The following is a 23305-nucleotide window of genomic DNA, read 5'->3' as shown; positions in this document are numbered from 1 at the left end:
AATAAAGTAATATTAGGTATCTACCTAACCTTGGTGCTTTGTCAAGCGCATCTGAAACACACAAAAAGCATACAAATATAATAAAACAATTTCAGTGCTCTGTTATATCCGAAATGATCCCACTTCTGACACCATTTGTAACAAGATAACCGGGTGGGATATTTCGGATTAACAACAGAACACGTTTTGACGACACAGATATATGGTTTAATGTGGCGATTTATATGAGTAATGGATTATGAAGATGTGTGCGTATTTATAATCCAAATATTGGATCTATTTAACAAAAAAAACGCACAGTTTCAAAGATGGAAAAAATATACAAATAAATTTAGTTCAGTAACCCTAAAATACAGGATAAATGATTTCACAAATGATTCAATAATGGAAAGATGAATATAGTTCACTCAAATAGTAAACAATGTAAGCGTTTACACATAGTAAAAAAAATGTATTCGCTCAGGTAGCGAAATTATGTCACTAAACAAGAACGGATATACAATCTATCCTTCCAGTCCTGAATAATACACTGGGTCTTACTAACCCAAAATTAGCATACAGCTAAAAATACATGTGTGGAGATGCACTCCGTCACCCGTGCACCTTATCCGCTCCACAGCTCCTCTGAATCAATTTCACAACCAATATAGACTCCGGACCCTCGGAATACTATGATCACTTGAAACATTAGATCCTCCGGACACTTGAAATATTAGACCCTCCGGACCCCCTGGTCTTTTGACGGCTCTACAGCTGGGTCACCTTAGTCCCTCTGGACACTCCGGACGCTAGACATTAGACGCTCCGGCACCTTAAACGCTCCGGACACACGGACGTTTCCACACTCTGACAACACCGGACACCCCGGATATTCCTACTCTCAGACAACACTCAGCCCTACAGCTGGAGTTGTGCGAATCCTTTTAGCAGGCCGCTTGCTGACAAAACCATTAGTATTGTAAAGGTCCTTTACATGTAGTAACGTATTTATACCTTTAGAATTTTCGTTATTCCTTATCGAAGGCACCTTGCACGTGTGGCACAGGACGAATCGTACTCACGATTTCGAAATACATAGACCATATTATAATCACCCTCGGGTATCGTTGTACAGAGAAAAAGAAACGAAACCCGAGTACATGTATTTAATTAACAACATTTACACCATTCCGTGACAAACGTTTCTTCCATTCATTTCTCAAAGAAACAGGTTTATTTATTTCATTATAGCATCATTATATGCTTATTATTAACTTAAACTTTCCATTCTGCACGACACGGGTGTCTAAATTAGTATCGAGTATTTGAAACTACTTTGAATTTAAACAAACAATGTAAAATTACTTTGTCCGAAATTATTTAAGTATGGTATGCTCTTGCAGCACTATTTCTTTTTTTTTACCTTTGTTTAATTAAAAATTAATGGTACTTCATTATAGAACAAAAATATTTGTAATTTTCTTAACGAATGAATTTAAGTCAATGATAAAATATCTATACATTTAACGTCTGAGTAATAGTTTATGTGCATACAATGATGTATCGGTAAAACGGATCTGTTAAGTATATGTTATATGATGGCACTGGAGTCCTTTCCCTTTCTGTTGTTACTATGTTGGTAAGGATTATCTGGTGGTGCTACCACTGATATTTTCGAGAAGTAGAAACGCACGTAAATCCAGTTATGTCCTCCCCACAATGCATATGCTTATTTTCTTTCACCTCATATTTACTTTCTATTTAACTTACAATAATTCTTCCTTTCCTTACTTAGTTTATTTACTTTATCCTTATATGTAGGAGTTACTATACATATGGATACTATACATATGGAAAGAGCAATAGACATATATATATATATATATATATATATATATATATATATATATATATATATATATATATATATATATATATACACATACAGTAGGTACATTATAGCGTCTGCTCCGGATATCGTGGGTTCGATCCGTGGCCGAGTCATACCAAAGACTTAGAAAAATGGTACTAACAGATGCCTCGCTAGGCTCTCAGCATTAAGAGGTTAGTGTTAGGACTGGTCGGCCAGGTGTCAGACTAATGTGACTGGGTGAGAGATCATGCTACATGTCCGCGGCATGATGCCCCAGTGCTAGACATCACTTCAAACTGCCACACTGCAGACATTGTAGTGATATGAGTAGAAAGTTGTTAAAGCTACGTTAAAAATCTAAATCACACACACACACACACACACACACACCGTAGGAACATACATGCACACATACATACGTATATACATAAATACGTACATACATGCATACATACATACATACTAACATACATACATACATACATACATACATACAGCCAGTCAGTCAGTCAGTCAGTCATACATACATACATAACTTGATATGTTGTAAATTTGTAAAAAATGTAGGTTGTGTTATTTTTTCTTCATAATAATTTCACAGCGAATAAGATAACTTTATGAAAAGTATCCTTATTTTACACATTATATTGTCTGCCATACTCAGAAGAGAAATACTTCAGTTATAATTTTGTTTTCAATGGTCATTCATTTCAAATACCTTCAACAATTTTGTTCCGTGTATAATTTAATTAATTAACCGGATATACCTGCGTCTTGAACAATGTTATATTTCATAGACGATGTAATTATCTGTTTATCAGTACATAGGGAAGTACAATAGCGATCGGTTTTACTAGAGATTTGAAAATGCGATATCCCAATAAAAAAGGTCTATTACGTCAAAAGCCACAACGATCGCGACTTACTATATTTGTCTGTCTGTCTCTCATACACAGAAAGATATAATACCTGTCTTCTTTGAATATTTTGCACACAAGAGCAAACTAAAGAAAATGGTAAGTTGAACTTGCGTCTTGTCACATAAATAGTTGGTTTATGCAAACAAGTTGTCTTCCTTTTTATACGATTGGTCAGTAGGAAACATAATTGCTTAACCATGCTTTGACACAATGCAAAAATACATATTATGCTCTGAATGAAATTATATTCACATCTGTAAAATGATCCTTTTTGGTAACATGAATTAAACTTTAAAATAGTCATTGTTAATAAATAGCGAACCTAATGGGGTAGATGGGATTTTAACACTAATTATGACACCCCGGGAAAAGGAAAACTATATTTAAAACAAATTCTATACTTTTAATATTGGAGACACTCGGTTTCTTATGGCATTCCAGGGGTCATATTGGGTTCTCTTTATGGCCAGTTTGGATTAAGATAGCATGATTAGAAAGTGAATTAATGTTAAACACGTCCATAAATTTATAGCATATATAGATGGTAGGAAACCTAATAAGAATTTAACATTAGAATGCCACTTTGGCATTCTATGAGAATTTAATACTGTGGTTCAATCCAGTAATAAGGAGAATTCAACATTCCCATCATGTCCAAGATCCATCTTTAAGGACCAATACCCATCTTGACCAACACCATAGCCATGGCCTCCTGATCATCGCCCATAGCTATTGAGTACTAAACCTTTCATATGACCTATACAAAGTCTTGCTTAGCAACACCCACAAGAACAACTACGAAATCCTAAATGTCCTATCAGAATGTCCAAGAATAAAGAATATTCCACATGAATTCTATCGTTCTTGAATGTCCTGATATACCAGTAGTCCTGAATGTCCTGATATGCTAATAATCTTGAATGCCTTGATATACCAATAATACAATCCGTTCTGTCTTTGAATGAAGTTGCAAACATCCACAGTAATGCATAAATCCAAGATCTAAGAGAACTTTAGTAAATCCAATGAATGATGTAAATAAAAATTCCGCTTCGAATTATTTCTGATTTCTGCAACGCAGCTGTAAATTAGGTAAATTCACAGAGACTGATCTAAAACAGGAATGAAATACCTGCTATGCAAGGTCACTAATAATAAACATCTCCACTTGACCTACGACACTATGGAATTTTCCTGAAACCTTTAATGGAAAATTCCAGTAACGTGTAAACAAGCCTAGGCCTTTAACTCTAATGTTAGTAAACATCTTATTTACAACGTAAAATAGGGGCCCTGAGTGGCCTAGTGGTCTGAAGCGCTCATCGTTACAGATCACTGCCACTGCCATCTCACCTAAGTCTGCGTGGGTTTGAGTCTTGAGTTCGGCCTATGTGGTTATGTAAGAAAGCTTGCCAGGAGCTTCTCGTGGGTCGGTGGTTCTTTCCGGAGTTTTCCCGGGTTCTTCCTCTTCCATTAATACAGGACGCCATGTATAGCCTATCTTGTGCTGAAATTGGCGTTAAACCAACAACAACAACATCAACAACGTCCCATCATGGAGAAAAGCATGCATAGAAAAGCTTCGTTTACAACCATCAATCACCGAGAAAAGTCAGGAAAACCCCAACCCGATCGAACATATATATATATATATATATATATATATATATATATATATATATATATATATATATATATATATATATATATATATATATATATATATATATATAGCTAGCAAAGGTGATGCTTCATACCTAATGTCATACAGACAGTTACCTACTACAAAAATATCGTAACATATAGTATTAACATCATTGGAGAGCACATTCAAGTTGCCGGCATGATCTGAGTGTCCTTGGGTACATATTGCATAACCTACTTGTTCAGGCGTCACCTTCAACTCTGAAAATAAAACAAAAGTCAAATTAAAATGTGTATGTATGCATTACAGCCAATGAATAAGGTAAAATGACTTTTGATACAAAAGAAGAGCATTGTTATGGAAAACATGTCATGTTCATGCTAATTCACAGTAATTGTTGCTATCCTCTGAATTGGACACTATAATGATGACAACATGTATATTTATAATGATTTCTATACATCAATGATAAAATCTATGGGACAAAAAAAAATACATTTTTCGTCAATAATGCTTTAGTTGATCACATTTTTTTAGTGGTGAACAGGTTTATTTGAAAAATTCTGAAAACTCTTAATAAACGAAGTAATTTCTTGTAAAGTAGACTTTGAGGATTTTATTTTGTCCTCCACATTTATTCTAAAATGTCTTTAAAGCTTTTCATTTGCCACTGGGATTGTAAATGTAAACAACTCTTCATTTTTCCTGTTCAGATTCTTCAGCTGCAATTCTAATTTTTGATGATATACCACAAATCTCATTGTTTCCTAGAGTGAATGTTTTTAAAAACCTATTCCTGTTAATAATGTTGTGAATACTGAGTTTTAGCACTTCCTTATTCAAACATTTATCTTGACAAGCACGCTTTTGTAATAGATGTTGTCAATTTAAGGAAGTAACTTTGCTAACAAAAAGTCTCTAATGTTATTTTTAAAGTCCAGATAATCAGCCAGAAATGTATCAACCTCTATATAATCATTCTCAATGGACGTTTTAGCATTCATCTCTGGTAATAATACACATTAAAATGAGATGAATTTCTCAATCAAACATTTTAATGTTATCATCAGATAAAAAATTCGAATTTTCAGGAGGTAAATAAACAACATAGAAAAAGATATCTTTTTCATCATTAGCAATCAAGTTCGATAATTTTAACCACACTACGTGGTCACAAGATGAATGCATGTACTTAACAGAACCATATAACTCATTTCTTTTATAAACACTAATACAAGATTTTCTAAGATAGTTTTGTCTCCTGCTTGATGAATAAACATATAACCTGACAACCAAATATGTTTAAATCATCAAGTTTAGTTGTAGGCACAGACAAAGATGTCATAATGTCGGACAAGATCACAAAATTCGGTGAATGTATACACCTTTTCAAGCAACAAACATTCAAGGAAGCAAATTTAATGTATTGAAATTTGGGCACGATACATTTTCATTTCCTTTACAACGTGCAAATAGTTTCGATATTTGATATGTTCTATACTATTCTAATTGGTATTATTTTCTGTATAGTTTATGTGTGCAACGCTGCTGTTATAAGTCTGATTTGTTTGAAATCGCATTTTCCCTCCGCGGACACGTAAGTGGCATATTGTTGTTACTGTTATTGTTATTGCTAACATATCTCACTAGGTTTGTGGGCGAGGAAAATACATTGGATACTGATACCGGATCTGGTGACTTAGTTGTAGAGATGTTATTCGCCCTGGCAATTGACCGAGTATTTTGGTTGACCATGACTACTGTCAAAAGCAGGAACATGTGATTATGTAGAACCAGTAAAAGGTTTTGAAAGCAACATATTGCTAACTTTCTTTTATGTTCATTCACATATTTGTTTGTTGATAATTGTGTCAATCACTACATTGTACAATAATTTGTTTCAAAAGCCGTGGCTGTGGATCGTTCAAAATCTGTATATCTTGTATAAGCCCCATTTTAGAATAGCGCTTCACCATATAATCATCACAGGTTCTTGTGTTCATGTAAAAAGGTTTGTGAAACAAAATTGTTGTGTGAGGTCATTGATTTTCTCATCATCTGATTATTATTAACAAGCAAACGAATAAGTAATCACTTCAACATTCTTGGTCTATCTGGCAGGGTACGCAATTGCACATTTGTCCTTCATATTGCATATTTCCGCATCTAAAAGTTATGTTGGATAATAGCAATTTATGCCAGTTCCTATCCCCCTGAGTGCCTATCATTGGTCAAATCTCAGCTCGGGGTAAGTTCTGAATGCACTATAAATGGGCGATGCGAGAACTTGGGATTTGGTTTATTCCCCGATGTTCCCAAACATGCTGTACAACGATCACATCGGTGTCGAGTTCAATCTGTTTGCTCAAAAACAATTTGATCAAAGCCGTTAAATGCCCCTCCCCTTTAAAACGAAGTTATCACTCCTGTTGCCTGTCTCGCCATCATTGCTCTTGTACTCAAACACTTTCATGCATGCATATTACTCAGATAGCTGTGCAACTCGTGCATAAAATGCTCGACACTTTTGTGTCGTCGGGCATTCATTATTTGGATGGACTGAAGGAATTTAAAAATACTTTAACATTGATTGATTTAAAATTTCAGCAAAATCCATATCATTATGTTGACTACACTAATATAAACCTTGAACCAGGGACTCGAGAAAATCATTGTTTTCAATAAAATATGTGAGTGGTCAATATATGTTCTGGTGTAGGGATAAATGATTTTAATATAAATGTTATATTTTTAAGTTGTCTAGCACTTCAAATGTATATGCAACCCACATTTAGTTTTTGTTGTGAAGTAAAAGTTATAGTGGGCAGTTTATCCCTTACGTGTGCATTTTTGGACATAAAAAAGAGGACCTGGTTATGCTTAGTGTGGGTTTGCAAGTATTCAATATTTTTGCTGATTCTAAGCTCCTGCTGCAGGGTCGATAAATCATCGACGTATTGAATTTTTATGGATTTAATCTAATTGTATGAAACCTTTTATTATACTTTTCCCAAATGTGTTGTTCTTAACCATTGTGGTTTTATGTTCTTCTTGAAAGCATAAATTTAGTATAATTAGTCTACACGAGTTTACCTTCCCAAAGCCTAACACGACCTGCTAGTCAGAACGAACAGGAAACACGAGACGTGGTGTTGTTGAATTATTTCCCTTTTTAAATGCCAATATTCGTGTGCTGTACAGTTTGATTAACTGAAGACAAAATTACTATTGGCAAACCTGTTAAGTGCATATATTTACATACATGAATGTATGGATAGAGAAAGAAATTATTGCCAGGTGTCTTATCTGAATCTGTCTTTTCGTTCACACGAAGAATGTGTGCATTTAACAGGATTGGTGTGTGGGCTATCAACGCAATCGTGCTCTTATCGTATCAAGCGTATATCATGTTTATATTACCGTTCTATTCTTTCAGCTGATTTTGTTAGAATTTAAAATGAAATTTTATTTTAATTGCTGTTCTGTTCGCGGGCAATTAAGATCAAATAATGCATTTACCAAACAATAATAACATTGACACTGGAAAGCCCTGTAATGGCTTGTGATTACAAACATGTTGAGACACTAAAGTAACAACCTGCATGGTAGAGGTAATTTCCTAAAATCTATGCTTGTAATTAAATGTGATGTTTAGGTCCGTTTTTTATCTGAAGGTGTGACGGCTGTGCTAATTAGCTACTAATTTTATCGAAACTGAGATAAGTTTGATTGAATAATAGGAAGACAATGGGAACTGCATGAAATGCAGCTTTTGGTAAATGTTTTTATCATGTCAAATCAAAACTTCATAGTGAATCATGACATTTCGGCAATCTGAACATTCTTGTGTCTTTTTAATCTAAACCGAACAACTTTGACTGTCTTAGTCACGATGATCCTGAATACCCTCACATTTGCCGATGCCAAATGAAAACATTTGACTTTCTCACCGAAACTAGGAGCTAATTGCAGTCATACTTCCAAAATTTGTTTTTGGCGAACGAACATCCAGTTGGATGTGCAAAGAATAGATCATTATTACATATGGATACACTTTACGTGTAGCGTTTGCAGTCTCCTACTTTTTATATTCCAGCACAGTATCATGTTAGCATATCACTTTTAGTGATTATAATTTGCCCAGATAAGCCCATGACTTTGTTGCGCAGTAGTGTCTTTACTGACTTTGGCTGTGGGAATTGTTCTTACCCAGCATTCTGGAATTTGTTGCTTTTAATATTATTGTCGACATTTTGGCACCCATTTTCGAACCGAGTGCTCGAAGGGGCATTGGGAAAAAGGTTATCTATATCAGAATTCGCACAATTTATCCCGTAGGGGTTTGTTACAAATAAAACTGGGGGTATCAGGCAATGGATAGAGGGCTGGGGAGGGTCCTGTAACATGACACCATCCTAAGACGAACGTTGATTAAATGTTAACGTATAGTTATAAAAGAAACTCACATCTCTTTAAAAATAACTTGGGCACATGCCGATCTCCCAAATGGCAGAGTGTTATCCAACCACAGTATTTTTAAGCGGTATAATGGATCCAACGTGCTAATGTTTCTTGCTATTTGTTAATATTCTGATTCTAAATAAAATGTATTATTATCTACTGTAAAGTACTGTTCCAAATCAAATATTGGAAATATCCGGTCACAAATACAATACACAAATATGCAATTTCTGCATCTAACACTCATTCCCTTCAAAATGAATATCCCACAACTGGAATACTTAATAGCCTAGTAAAATTTGAAACAGTCTAGGAGGAAACCTTGTAATATTCTCATCAAATATAGGGCTTAAGTAACCTATAAATCGAGTCAAATATCTGTCATCACATAGTAATTTCATGCTGTCTGTGTCAAATGTTCTATTGATTTAGGACGGTAGTTGTTTGATTTATAATTTCGAAAATAATATTTACATTTCAGAAGTGACTAGTTTTAAAACTGTGCAGCTAGAGTCCTGGACTAGTTTTATGCGCAACAGATGAAAGATGCAGCATCTGAGCTAGTGTGAAAAAATTATATCTTCTTCTTTCTCTCCAAAATATTCTATTACTATTTGATCTGTGCGAGAAACAGAATCAAAAATGAATAATAATGTAATATTAAATTTATGAAACTCTTTCAGTACTGTCCTCCAAGTTTTCCTTCGCAAGGCTTGCAAGACCTGGATATTATTAATCTTGTATCAGAAATTAAATTATTAAATAACTACCCGTTTGAAATCATATGTGTGGAAAATAACCCTCAATGACTTTCAGCCATTAATTTAAAATACGTGCATGCTTAATTGATATTCCTGCAACGATTCAAAGGAAATACTGAATAAAAATCTTACCGTTTTCATTGTCTCAAGATATTGCATACGTTATTATTAATACTCGTAAATTTCTTTCGTGACAAAGCTCATTTCATTAGAAATGAGCTTGAAAAAAACAATTTCAACTCACTTGTCACCATTCAGTTTTGATACAGACTATATACGCCAACCTTTAACAGCATTTAAACCTTTGAACCTGTCTATATTGATTTGGTACATACAATTGTGATGAAAAACGCCTCAAAGTCACATGAACTCTATCAGCCACAGTACATGAAAGAAACATAGACGTATGCCAACATTATCTTCAATTGTGCATGTTGCTAATATAAACAACTTCAGTTCACACCAGGCACTCTCTCAGAAGTAAATCATATTTCTTCAGGGCACAATTTGTTTGTATACTGGCAACTGAGCCTGCCCAGTCATTTAGTTACCTATGTGTATTAGCAGTCTTGTACCTTGTTTTCAACACTACGTTACGATAAAGACACGATACCTGACTAAACATGTATGAATTTGATACAATATGACAATATGTCGTAGTCTCGTTAAGTGTGAGAGAAGGACATATTAACAGTCTAGGGTGCAATTGTGACAAATTACATTCGACGTTTTGTCTAGAATGCGAAATAAAAGCCCTTTAGGACTTCTATATTCACGGGAATAATCGTAGTTGTCCTTGCAGAATTGGTACGAATTTGACAGATGACAATAGGTGTGGTGTGCAAATAATAAATCATTATATGAAAGACGAGTGTTGGACATAACAAAGACAACACTCGAGCATCAGTTAAATACCTGCACGTTTAGATTTGAATGTTATTCTTGCAATTTTATTTATGTACAAAGGAAAGACATTATCTGGTTCACTATCATCAAATCATTGCTTATATTGATATTAGTGATGACACGTCATCGAGTCTTTGTTTTGTCATTGAAAAGAATGAATACTCTTACATTTTAAAAGCCATCCTTCCTAAACTTGTCATATTCTGAAGTTTATTAAACTAGTCTCATTTCCATTCTGTAATTGAGACAACCAAGCAAGATATCTCTAAGGATTATTAACTGTTGCTTAAATTTTGCTCAGATTTATCATCTCCTATAGCAATACATTAGATGAGACAAGGAGTTATTCCTAATAGTGAAAGGTAAACGAGGTAATAATAACTTGTATATTGTTAAACATGAAATGTCAGCATGCACCTTTCGCCACGTATGGCATGATAAAAACCTGACAGCTGGAAATACGTAGATTCCAGTTTTAGAAGCTGGAATATGTGTTAGATATACATTACAGGCATCATCAATGGAAAGTATAGGAAGTTTATTTTTGAAAACATGTTAACCTATTGGACAACATTCCATACATTTATATCAAAGCGGAATCTTGTTGTTAAAATATTAGACGCTGTCGTGTCGACAAAACTTTTAAGTGTTGCAAATAATAGCAAGTTATTCTTATACCGCGATGACGGCCAATTCTGCGCGTCGGGTAATACTGCGCAACTATACGTCATTTCTGTAAACATTGGATCACGTGCTATTTTGGGTCAAAAGTCCATTTTGTATCCAGAAAGAACAATCGCACATTAATTAAGAAAAGTGATATTCATGAAGTGTACAAAAATATCCCACATTTAGAGTCGAAATGCACATTAAAATGTGATTTGTAAATGGTAGCGTGAAGACCCACTCCATCACCATCTTGAACCTGTAACCCAGAAAATTCAATTTACTATGCATCTTTTAGAATCATACAAATAAAATGCATTACATAAAAGATGGTAATGTGTACCTTAAAAAATATGTATTTCAATCCAAGTTTCCAGTTTTGCAAGAAGTTGTCCCACACGTATAAAATCGTCTGCTACCGAATGTGTCTATTTGCCGCTAGAACAGAAATGCTCAACTAATTCCCCGGCGTATAGTCTGTTTCTAAATTCTGTAGTAATTTTTCCCCATCAACAAGACGTTGTAAATACATTACATCCTATTCATCGTCGTTTCTCTTCCACGTAATAGCTTATTTTTATAAAATGTTTAACTTTACTAACTTTTTTACAAGATTGATTTAGTTTGCTTGATACCTCTTGCCATTTGTTGGCATTTTTACATTGAATTTTGTAAAACTAGCTATAAACATGACCTAATTACTCGACTGAACTGCTGACAGAAACAGTCCAGAGTAATATATTTCAATGACGTAGCCCGATGGATAAACATTACATTTTTTCAAAGCTATGCGTAGAATAGGCAGACATATCGCGAGTCAGGAAAACAAAGGTGATTGTATCCTCTGTGTCCAAAATTAATATTATTTTGAACAAAATATTCTGGTGACAACTGCATCTTTTCAAATGGTAAGCATTGCTGTATTTTATTTTTGTCAAGCGCTCGAATTAGGTATGCGTTTTGCTTCAATACTGGAAACGAAAACCTTCGGTGCGCTGAAAGCCCCAACAGCAGTGTAAATAAGTCTATAGATATGTTGACAAGATGTACTGAAACATTTATCGTGAATCGTGTTCTATTCTTAGTATACAAAATGTTCCACAATAATTAAATACATATAATTATCTATACTGTATACAAAGTATTATAACTTTTATACATTTATTGACATTTTGTCTCAATAGTAACATACTACATACTGTATGTCACTTCATTTTCAGGTTATTTTGGATATGTTTAGTTTGAAAGTCATGAAGATGATTAATGGAGAAATGACTGATGAACTCTTCAAATGAACCAAGCGATGATAAAAAGACCAACAATGTGTATAATATTAATCTTTGGAATGCAGAGGGTGTACGGTAAATGACTGACCAAAATATGTATGTCCTTTCAAAATATTAGAGATAGTTTACATCATGGCTACACGAAACATGTCTCCAGAGGCTAACAATTATGTTCGTCTCGACTTAGCAATTAAAGGCACGTGTACTGAATGTCTCAGAGCCGTATTACTAAATCGTGTTCCTGTCGGATTTCAAGATATAAACCATGCTCTTCAATTCTTGGAGCCTCAGCTTGAACAACATCTGGCACCATATAAATATTCCCAGCTCTTCACAAACCATCAGCTACGTCACAACTTTTCCATTTCAGAATGTGACATGTCTTTGGTCTATTCTCTTATTAGAAATTCTAAATGGGTTCCGTCACCTACAACAGGATGGGGAAAATCATTCACAAACAGTCCGCAAGACATATCCCTTGGAGCCAATGTGGAACGATTGCATCGCTTCAGAAATATGTTAGAACATTGTAAAAAACCAAGCATATCGAATCAGGATTTTAATGATTACTGGATTGAAGTGAGAAAATATGTTGCTGATATTGAAATGAGTTTAGGGAGCACACAGCACCAGCAGAGATTAGACAGTTTGAGAGGGGAAGATCTGGATCCAGAATACGCAAACAGAATAATAAACGAATTCAGCGATGGTGTTAGAGGTTTGCAAGGTAATATAACATGTTCTGCAGAATTTGGTTTTTTTGTTACAGCCGGGATAAGGATATATATATATATATATATATATATATATATATATATATATATATATATATATATATATATATATATATATATATATATATATATATATATATATATATATATATATAGTTTGAAATAATTACTTATGGAAATATATCAAGCATTAGCTTTACAAGGATTTGTAATATGAACGATACTACTTGTCAGGTAATTTCATAGATGACACCGACATTTAGAAATCCGTAATCTGTGTAATGTAATGCAATCAGCGTTTCCTCCTGTTTTTTGTTGTTGATGGTTATACTTGTACAAGAGTGTCAACCATTGAAATATAAACTACTGTCAGATATCTGTTAATTCATTTATAATAAACATTTATTTTAGATGAAAACTTTAATGTAACGTCAGGCTAAACTAATATTTAGAGTTATTTATAGCCAACAGTTTCTTTTAACAATATATTTCTTTGATTCTCTAATCCGGCGCAGAAATAAACATGTACAACTACGGTAGACATATATCATAAACTAGAGTAATGAGTTAAATACGATTCCAACCAGAAATTGCAAACTTATGAAGAGTTTTCTTTTGTCATGCAACATAATTCATTATTTTCAATCCAGATGAACAATGCCGCCAACGTGACTGTCTTCTCGAAATTCGAGTGAATCAGTCCGGGCATGGCTCCATTCTGTCTAATATTACCACCAGTATGAATGAACTAAGTAAAGAGCTGTCGGATTTGAAAACAGAGGAAAGCAACCAGAGTAATCTGCTTAAAGAAATATCAGTAAAAAGTGAGCAACAATATCAACTTTTGCAAAATGACAGGAGGGTGTTGTCAGATATAAAGACATCCCACGATCAGCAGGCTATTAGCATCTGTGAAGTAATCGATGCATTGAGGGATGATGACAAAGGGTTGGTTCGGATTGTTAAAGAACAGAATAATCAAATGTGTACTTTGAAAGACTTGAAAAAGAGGCTGGAGGACATTCAGGAAAATCAGACGTTGCTATTCAACAACAACAAGGAAGGTTTCAAGGAGATGCATGAAATCATGGAATGCAGAGGTAGGTACCAATTTTTTGCAGAAAAGAAACTTATAATTATTACTATGGTTTACAAGTCTCTGAATTTAATGATTTGTTCTTAGGAATAAGCATAATTTTTATGAAGAAACTAACTTTACATCAAAGCAAAAATGTTTTTTTTTAATAGCCGGGATGAGGATATATATGCATTTATATATATATATATATATATATATATATATATATATATATATATATATATATATATATATATATATATATATATATATATCCTTGCAATGAACGGATTTTCCATCTTAGGTCCATTTCAGTAATTTTAAAACTATTGTTGACCAATGTACGATTCATCCAATATTTACCCGATAATTTAAAAATCTGATATCTTTTTATACCAAATGTTGCTGATACATTCACAAAGAACGTTACAAAAAGGATGACATAACGTTCTTATAAATACCTTATCGTCAAAGGTTTTAAGGAATTTTCTCAAATTATGCAAAATAATGATCATTTCACATCTGTTAGAAATCTTAGTTCATTTGCTCATCTTGCAAAAGGTGTTTTCTGTTATTGTATGTGTTCTACTTCTGGAAATAATATTATCAACGATAATAATAATAATAATAATAATAATAATAATAATAATAATAATAATAATAATAATAATAATAAGTAGTAGTAGTAGTAGTAGTGTCAGTAGTAGTAGTTGCTGTTGCAGTATACGTGGAAGAAAATTCAACATAATTTTCTTTTCTCCAATGACATTCGTCAAGGATATTTTCTCCACCTTAAACATCAGTTGGGATAGATAATTAGGATAATTATGATGATGCTGATGGCGGTGACGATGATGACGATGATAACACAAATAATACTTTATGTCATAACTTTTAGTTCGGATATCATAGCAGGGGCATACCTAAAGTATTTTACACCTGGGTGGATCCTTCCGTTGGCACACTAGCAGATATTCGCTTGTCAAACACAATTTTCTGTTTCCGTATGCACAGTTAACGAGCGCACGAAGGGCGGAGCGGGGCAATTTGAAAATTAAAGTATTAAACATAAAATAAAATATATTTCGTCACGAAATCCGAAAACAGCTATTTTACTGTTTGGATATATCTGGATCAGGGAATCAATGACCCTACCAGATGGCAACGTACTGGTAGTTTAACTCTATCGATGGCACCCTCACTACTGATTGTCACCCGAGAAGGAAAGCCCCCTTCCCAACTCCTCCCACCCCCCTTAGAACGCCACTGACTGTAAGTATTAGGCGGCACCTTAAGCATTACTGATGATGCTTTCGACAGAAAACGATTCTCTGAAAATTAAGAGAGAGAGAGAGAGAGAGAGAGAGAGAGAGAGAGATGGGGGAATGGGTCACTATCCTTTTTTCACTTAATGTAGGTGTGTGGGAGATGCAAGACCATCAGGATATTTAGCCTGCGGGATATATTCTTTGTTATGAATCAATAAAATAGTACATATTTTAAGATAAAGACATGAAAGACGCACCTTTTTCATAACACCAAGTATAAATACTTTTGTCTGTAAGCAATATCATATGACACATATTTTATTTTAAAAAATAAGAATATTAAAGAAGTTTGTTAATAGTAGTACAGTTCGGCCAAACATTTAAAAATAACAGTGCATTCTAGACAGTCCCAGTTATGAATGCTAGTATGTGAAAAATTTACTTGCTTTAAATGTTGGGTGATATATTCAAGTTTGCGCTCAGTTCATAATTTAATTTAATTCCGTAATGTTAAATGTTAAAATGCAATTTGAGCATTTTCGCTTAACATTTCGCAAGTGTTACGTATATCTACATTTTGTTTGTAACACCTGATACATGATTTTATTTAATTTTCGTAATTTCTATTCATGCTTGTAAACTGCTAAAATCTTACGACTAAGACTTAAATTGCTCCTATGAGGTAGTTTCTCGGTGACTGACGAGGTTTCCACATTTCCAGAATAATTTTGTAGCTTCCCATTGGTTGTGGAAGGTCACGTGAATATTTTACATTCGACGCTAAAGCAAGAGTGTATGCTGTCACGTGGAGTCTATTGCAAAGCAAAGTCGCAATATACAGTGTATATAAAGAGAAAATTAAACATTCAGATTCATTCCGATTTTTAAATTTATTCACACTTACTATGTTCCTGTTGTGTTTTATGATGTACTTAGATATTTTTTGAGAGGAAAAACATTTATTTGAACTGCTCAGTGGAAGTGGAAACTATTCATCATTTGGACTATAATATTATTCTGGAATTGTTTTAAATTATTCAAAAGAATTATGGACAACGTCACGGTTCTTGGAGGACCAGTACATTTCCTGTATTGAAATGTATAATGAACTTTTCATTCATATAGGACTTTCTTAGACCTTTATAGTGACTAGGTTGGATGTACGTCATAATACTGTAAGTATAACTCAGTTGTTAGTTACAGCTTTGAGAATTAAATTGTTTCTTACGTTAGTAATAAAACGTTCTATCACAAGTCCAAATTTATACAGCTCATATTGAATTCGGTGATATTTAAACAGGGTCCATTACTGAATGTGCGGATGTGCATGTTGTCTCGAATGCGCTAATGTGTCAGTGGTCTGGAATGTGGCGATGTGTTAAGTTTTTTTGCTGTATGACAATAACATATTCTAAAATGTCCTTGGCTGAATTCACTATAATTCCAAATTAATGGTATCGTCCAAGATGTATTATTGAACAATTTAAAAAACAATTCCAACCATCTAACAACTGAACACTTCGGATCTCAAGATAGGAATGAGTAATTTTTTTAACAAGTTTATTGACCCCTCCATTTGATCAAGGTTGCAATTACTATTTTCAGGAAATACTCCGTCATGTTAACATCTAGCAATATTTACTCAGCCCGACGATGAGGTGCTGATGCGATTTGCCATCATAGCGGATTTAACTGAGTTTACTATTCGTTTTTTTGTTGATGTGCACATTCAGCAGTGGAACTGAATGTCCCGGTTAAAAGAAAAAGTGATATCGCGGCTGCATTATGGGAAATAATGTGGAGTAAATGCATGATTTCTCTTTTTTCTTCCACATAATCGTATACGTAGTCTACAGAGTCGATTTCACACATGAAAGTTAACTATCATCAACTTTGTCATCATATATCAAGAAGCTGAGCCACTGACGTCAAAAGATTCTGCAAGTGTTGCAGATGCACTCGGATTCATTCACGACTAACATGACTACGATTGTTAAAAGTGGATCCTGGTAAAGAATTTCGTGCATCGGTTTCTGTACTGTTGACCAAGCATCGATTATGAGCTCATGTTGGACATGCCAACATTTATCGTGACCACGCTATTGTGAAACGATTTAACCGCACACTTGAGGAACGGTTATTTGGTCGCGAAGAAATTGCTAATGAGGCTACATTGATATCACAAATACGTAGCAGGTCTTCCATTTTTCATAGCAGCACACAACAAGCATTGAAGTCACATGCACGATTTGATTAGAACCAGCAAATGCGACTTTACAGAAGAATGTTACGTTTACTCAGATAATGATTTCACAGACGGCACTGTCACAACACATTTGTTCGGTTTCTGTATGAACATAGAGAGTTAGAAGGTTGATAACATCGTAACACTGACCAGATATGGGTCTTCGACGTGTTTACGGTTTTGTAACCGTTTAATGCACCAAGACAACAAATACATTATCGTTCGTGGCCAGTCAATGGAAGAGCAACTAGTGCAATAAGCAGAGCATTTGTGCTTCAGGAAATGCACGTTGTTCCAGCGATTATGCATCAGTCATCAAAACTGTTTTGCAGCACTACTTAATGTCATTGGACATCAATCGATATTAAGTTGATTCATAATGGGACAGTGGCACAATCCGTAGGTGGTAATTTCGTATCCATCGCATGGTATCTAGCGGGGACACACTTGCCGTATGTGTCAATTCAGATTTTGGTTAGACGCACACCCAAGAGTAGATACAGCTACGTACGTGCAGTACATAATTGTGTTTGGTCCTAAGACTTGATACTACTTTCGTGTATTCAGTGTATTTACATCTGGATTCATCAACACTTGCACACTTACACGAGGACAGACAAGTTCCATGCACCGACAGCTATTCTGGGGTCAGTGCATAATCATTCTGTATATGATGTAAATGGTATGAATATTCTAGATCAACCTTAAAGTAAATATCCCTGATTAATATTGATGTTATGGTCGTGCACGTGTGCAAGACGTGAAGCTTCCATGGGATCAATCCAATGAAACTTACCAAACGGTAATGGTTGCATCATCGCCTAATCATCGAAAGTATTGATTCCTTGTTATATGATGTAATCTTTTCAGGTAGAGGGGTCATACCCATTTGCATTTCGGGTGTTTGCGCAAACATAACTGATTTGCCATAGAAATCGCACCATGAAGTTAGCGCTTGATATACATATGCTGGTCAATATCAGTGAGCAATGCCAACTCGGTTTTGATTGTTTACCCCAGACTAAATTGTGAGGAAACTTAATGTGCAGGATCGCGCTTTTACACGTGCATAGCAGTATGCCGAAGTGTTTTAAACACATCAGCGAGCAACAATGGATCTATGCACAGATACAAATTGCGATAATCAACCATGTTTTGCATTTTAATTTTCACCAAAATATATTTATGTGTTTGTAGTCGATAACGGAAACACTGCACTTCGATTGATGGCAAATGAGTTTCAGCAATTTTGTCCCAGTCACTCATTTACTCGTATGGATACACACCTCTCATCGTTAGCAGCTTAGTAGTTTGGTTAGTTAGATAATAGTTGCGAGGAATTGCGAAGTTATCCGCCGTTCGATTACTCCATAACGTGTCCAAGGACGAATTCGAAAATCACAACGAATCATTAAACTGCAGTTGATCTAGCCAAAATGTCATGTATTTGTCCATTTTGTTGGGGATCACTCTTACTGGTGATTTTGATGGCGTGGTTACAGCGAGCAATAACCATGCAGATTATGAAGCACTACAGGGATTGTTTTTATTTATTTAGGTAAATCCTCAACTGTGTTGTATGCGTCTGTTCTGTTTGCGATAGTGATGTGACAGTGACTTTGGTATCTGTGGAGCTTAAGCTTATTCACATATCCAGCAATGAGTGGCTGTGGAGAAGTCAGGAATGTTATCACTAGTTATAATTATGACTGCAGGGGAACAGAGCTTTTGTCAAATTAGTTTTTCTTTAACTTCAAGCGATTCAAGAGATTAAGGAAACAGCAGAATCAGTTTGCAAATAACTGATGCTTAAGAGAATCAGCATATGATTTGTTCATCGGCATGTCTTGTTTAGTTGTTGTTGGAAGCATAGCTGCACGCGTTCGTGCCCGTGAAAGCAGAGTTTTCCACTGGAACGTTGTGACAACCCGCCTAGATGATAGAAGGGACTTTCATTTGTCGTTGCCCGGCAGTGGATTTGACAATGTTTTTGCATTGTCCTGGCATTATTGCCCACTGCAGTTTTTCACTGATACCACCACATTAAAAGGCATGGTGGATGAGCAGTTATTGGGTCTTAAATACAAGTATGCCACGTCTGCATATATATTCTTTTACGTGTATGCTTGCTGTGTCAGCTAAGCAACCAAGTAAGATTATTTATCCATGCGTAGTGGCACACTGACTCATATTGTTTCATTTCCCTAAGCAATAACAAATTAATCTGGCGTCAGTATTGTTGTCCGTGTTGTGATAGTGTAAGCGGATAAAAGCCTTGATTCCAAGTAAGTACTTTGTCAATGAAACCTGGTTCAGTGTTTCAAATTTTGTTCAGTGTGGCTCTGGTTGCCTACCACTACTGAAGTTGTAAATTAGAAAGCCCTTCCCATCCGTTATATACATAAGTTTGCTCTAATCAATGCATGACCACAGATCTCAACTGAAGTTTTATTTTAGGAAGCCGGACGTATCCGTTCTATACATAAATTTTACTATAATCAATGCAAGACCTCAGATCTCACAACCTGCAAAATATCCATCATCCGCACATCTGCATGGTTTCTCTTTGTTAGGTTTCCATTTTCTTTCTTAACTATCCGCCATGGTCCAGTCCATTTGACCTGTAGTTTAGGTGATTTCCCTTTCTTTCTTAGAGTATGGTGCAACCAAACCAGTTCACCATCACTGAAAGAGTGACAATGAACCTTGAAATCATAAGTGACTCTCTGAAGATGAATAACGGTGCCTTTCTTTCTCGTGCTTCCTCATTGGCCTCCCACATTGCTTTTATGTAATCCGACACTAATTAAGGAAGATTCTTGGTGGCCTCGTCTGGTGTTTTGCCAACTAGAAGATCAGTAGGGAGAATTACTTCTTGACCCGGCACCAGCTTGTTCAGGGTGAATCCAGAGGAAGTGTGCTCAGATGCATGATAGGCCATGCCCGTAAGAGAAAGCTATTGGTCCCAGGTTTCTGGTTTATCATCAACGTATGATGCTAGCATCTGCCTTAAAGTTCTGTTATACCATTCCACCATCCCATTACATTGTGGATGATAGGGAGACGTTCGCCTCTTCTTAGTTCCTAATGTTACACAGAGCTCTTTGATTAAGGCACTTTCAAATTTCATCTACAAATAAAATTATCCAGCAACACTCTTGCAACTGTGATGGATTCAATATTAGACAGAGGTACCGCCTCAATCTACTTAGTGAAATGATCTCCAGTTACACGGATGTATGCATTTCCTTTCACCGTCTTCGTAAGAGGTCCAAAAATATCGAGTGCTACCAGCTCTCCTGCTTTCCCAGCCATTATGCCCTGAAGTTTCGCACGGTGCTTCTGCTTTGGACTTTTGTGCTGAGCGCAAACGGAGAATGTCGTACAGTGGTCACGAATATTATCTCTCATACCGGGCCAATAGTAACATTGGCTCACTTTACTGAGGGTTTTGTCGACAACTAAATGTCCCCCGGTGGATCCATCTCGGCATTGCTTTAGGAGTACTCGCTGCTAGCTGTATGGCACGATGATGAAACTTTTAACTGGCTTGCTGGAACAATCTAGCCAAACTCACACAAGGAATCTTGTCTAGCATCTATGATCAATTTGTATGCCCCTTATAACGCCTTAACGTCTGCACTATTCCAAGATGCTTCTTCCCAAGCAGGGCATTGGTGTGCCTCAACGCATCTAATAACTCGTGATCAAGTAGCATCTTGTCTCTGTATCTCTCCAAAATGCATCCCACTGTCTAGCCATATAGCAGAGAACCCCATGGTACGTTTGCTACAGTATTTACAACCATTTCAAGGTAAGCGACTCTACCTATCCGCATTGGCATCTCGAGTTTCAGGGCGATGTTCTATCACAAAATCATATTCTGATGACAACTGCTCCAACCAACGGGCCAACTGTCCCTTGGGCTCTTTGAAGCTCATGAGCCACCGCAGGCTACTGTGATCAGTGCGTATCTTGACATTTCTGCCATAAAAAGGTCTTAAAATAGCGAATAAAATGTGTGAATGCCAACATCTCACAACGAATTCACAATACTGGTATTCTGTAATTTCTATACACCGACTAGCGTAATCTACTACTCTTTCTTTCTCATCTATGTTCTGGGACAGGACAGGTCCTATGGCTTCGCCACTCGCATCTGTGTCCAGTTTAAACGGGTGATTGAAGTCGGGTAAGCCAACACTGGTGCAGACGAAAGCGCTTTGCGTAGTTTTTCGAATGCTGCCTGATGTTCTTCTGTCCAGCGGGAAACATAGTTCCTTGTTGTTAGCTGGTGTAAGGGAGCTGCAATTTCAGAAAAGTGTCCTATGTACCGCCGATAATAACTAGAAAACCCAAAGAACCTCAACACTGTAGTAACTGATTTAGGATTGGGCCATTTCATAACAACAACTACTTTCTCAGAATTGGTGACAACTCCTGCCGTTGAAATAGTATGACCATGGTACCAAACCTCTCGCGCACAGAATGTACATTTGCTGGGTTTCAACTTTCTGCTGGCCATTAGCAGACATGTAAATACCCATGCTTGTCTTTCAAGCAACTGCTGAAACGTACTTTCTAACACTATCACGTCGTCGAGATACATCAGAAAAACTTCGTATTGCAACCCGGCTAGGACGGTTTCCATTTGTCACTCAAAGGTGACTGGTGCATTGCATAAACTAAACGACCTGATTTTAAATTGATAGAGGACCCCTTCTCATTGCAAACGCTGTCTTAGTTCGATCAGCCTGCTCAATTTTTACTTACCAGTAGCAATGTCGAGAACCAGTTCATGCCAGAGAGTGAATCAAGACTATCATCGATTCTAGTAAGAGGATACGCATCCTTCTCTGTAACTGCATTTAGCGCCTATAGTCCACGCAAAACCACTTCTTCCCATTATCTTTAGCCATTAAAACCACTGGGGCAGCCCAGGGGCTTACTCATGGTTCTACAACCTCCTTTTTCAGCATGTTGTCCACTTGTGTGTCCATCTCTTGTCAGAGCTGAAACAAAACAATTCTGGGTGGAAAGTTGAAATAGCGCGGCATTCCCTGTCTTGAAAGCGTGCTTGATAAAGTTTGTTCTGACCAAGTTGTCATCATCTGTGCAAAAACTGTGCAAACTTCACTTAACTCTTTACTTAGAACGGCTGCTTGATCAGGAGTCAAATGAATGCTTCATCCCTCAAAAATTCATACAAATATAAAGGTAGACTGCTGTTTGAATCCTGTCTGGAACGGTCGACATTTGGTGTTGATAGGGATGCACTGGCTTCAGCAAAACAAACACGAGTCTGCAAGTTTACCACCTCTTTAGGCGGGTTAATGACAAGGATTTTCGTTATATGTCTAAACAATGATAGGGGCTCCAGCATTGACTAGGTGTCTAGCTTCCCACAACCAACACTCACCATTCAACCTCGCGTGATAACTTACCTCTCTGCCGGGACGATGATGTTTTGAGCCAAGGTGATA

The 23305-nt window shown here is 35.9% G+C and overlaps 1 protein-coding gene across 2 annotated transcripts in view; it reads left to right on the top strand.

The window, feature by feature from the left end:
• Window positions 1-23305, top strand: part of LOC149774191 (uncharacterized) — a 243074-nt gene that overhangs the window by 23492 nt on the left and 196277 nt on the right. For both annotated transcript variants that reach the window (XM_089945702.1, XM_089945703.1), the window contains exons 2-3: window positions 12432-13224; window positions 13882-14331. In XM_089945702.1, the coding sequence (XP_089801828.1) occupies window positions 12630-13224; window positions 13882-14331 (1045 nt within the window). In that variant the 5' untranslated portion in view covers window positions 12432-12629. The remainder of the gene's footprint in view (window positions 1-12431; window positions 13225-13881; window positions 14332-23305) is intronic.

The sequence above is a fragment of the Sinohyriopsis cumingii genome, unplaced genomic scaffold (genome assembly GCF_028554795.1).
Source record: "Sinohyriopsis cumingii isolate HCF-2022 unplaced genomic scaffold, ASM2855479v2 utg000400l, whole genome shotgun sequence".
NCBI lineage: Eukaryota > Metazoa > Mollusca > Bivalvia > Unionida > Unionidae > Sinohyriopsis > Sinohyriopsis cumingii.
The sequence above is the reverse complement of the archived record's forward strand: the minus strand, read 5'-3'. Positions and strand labels throughout refer to the sequence as shown.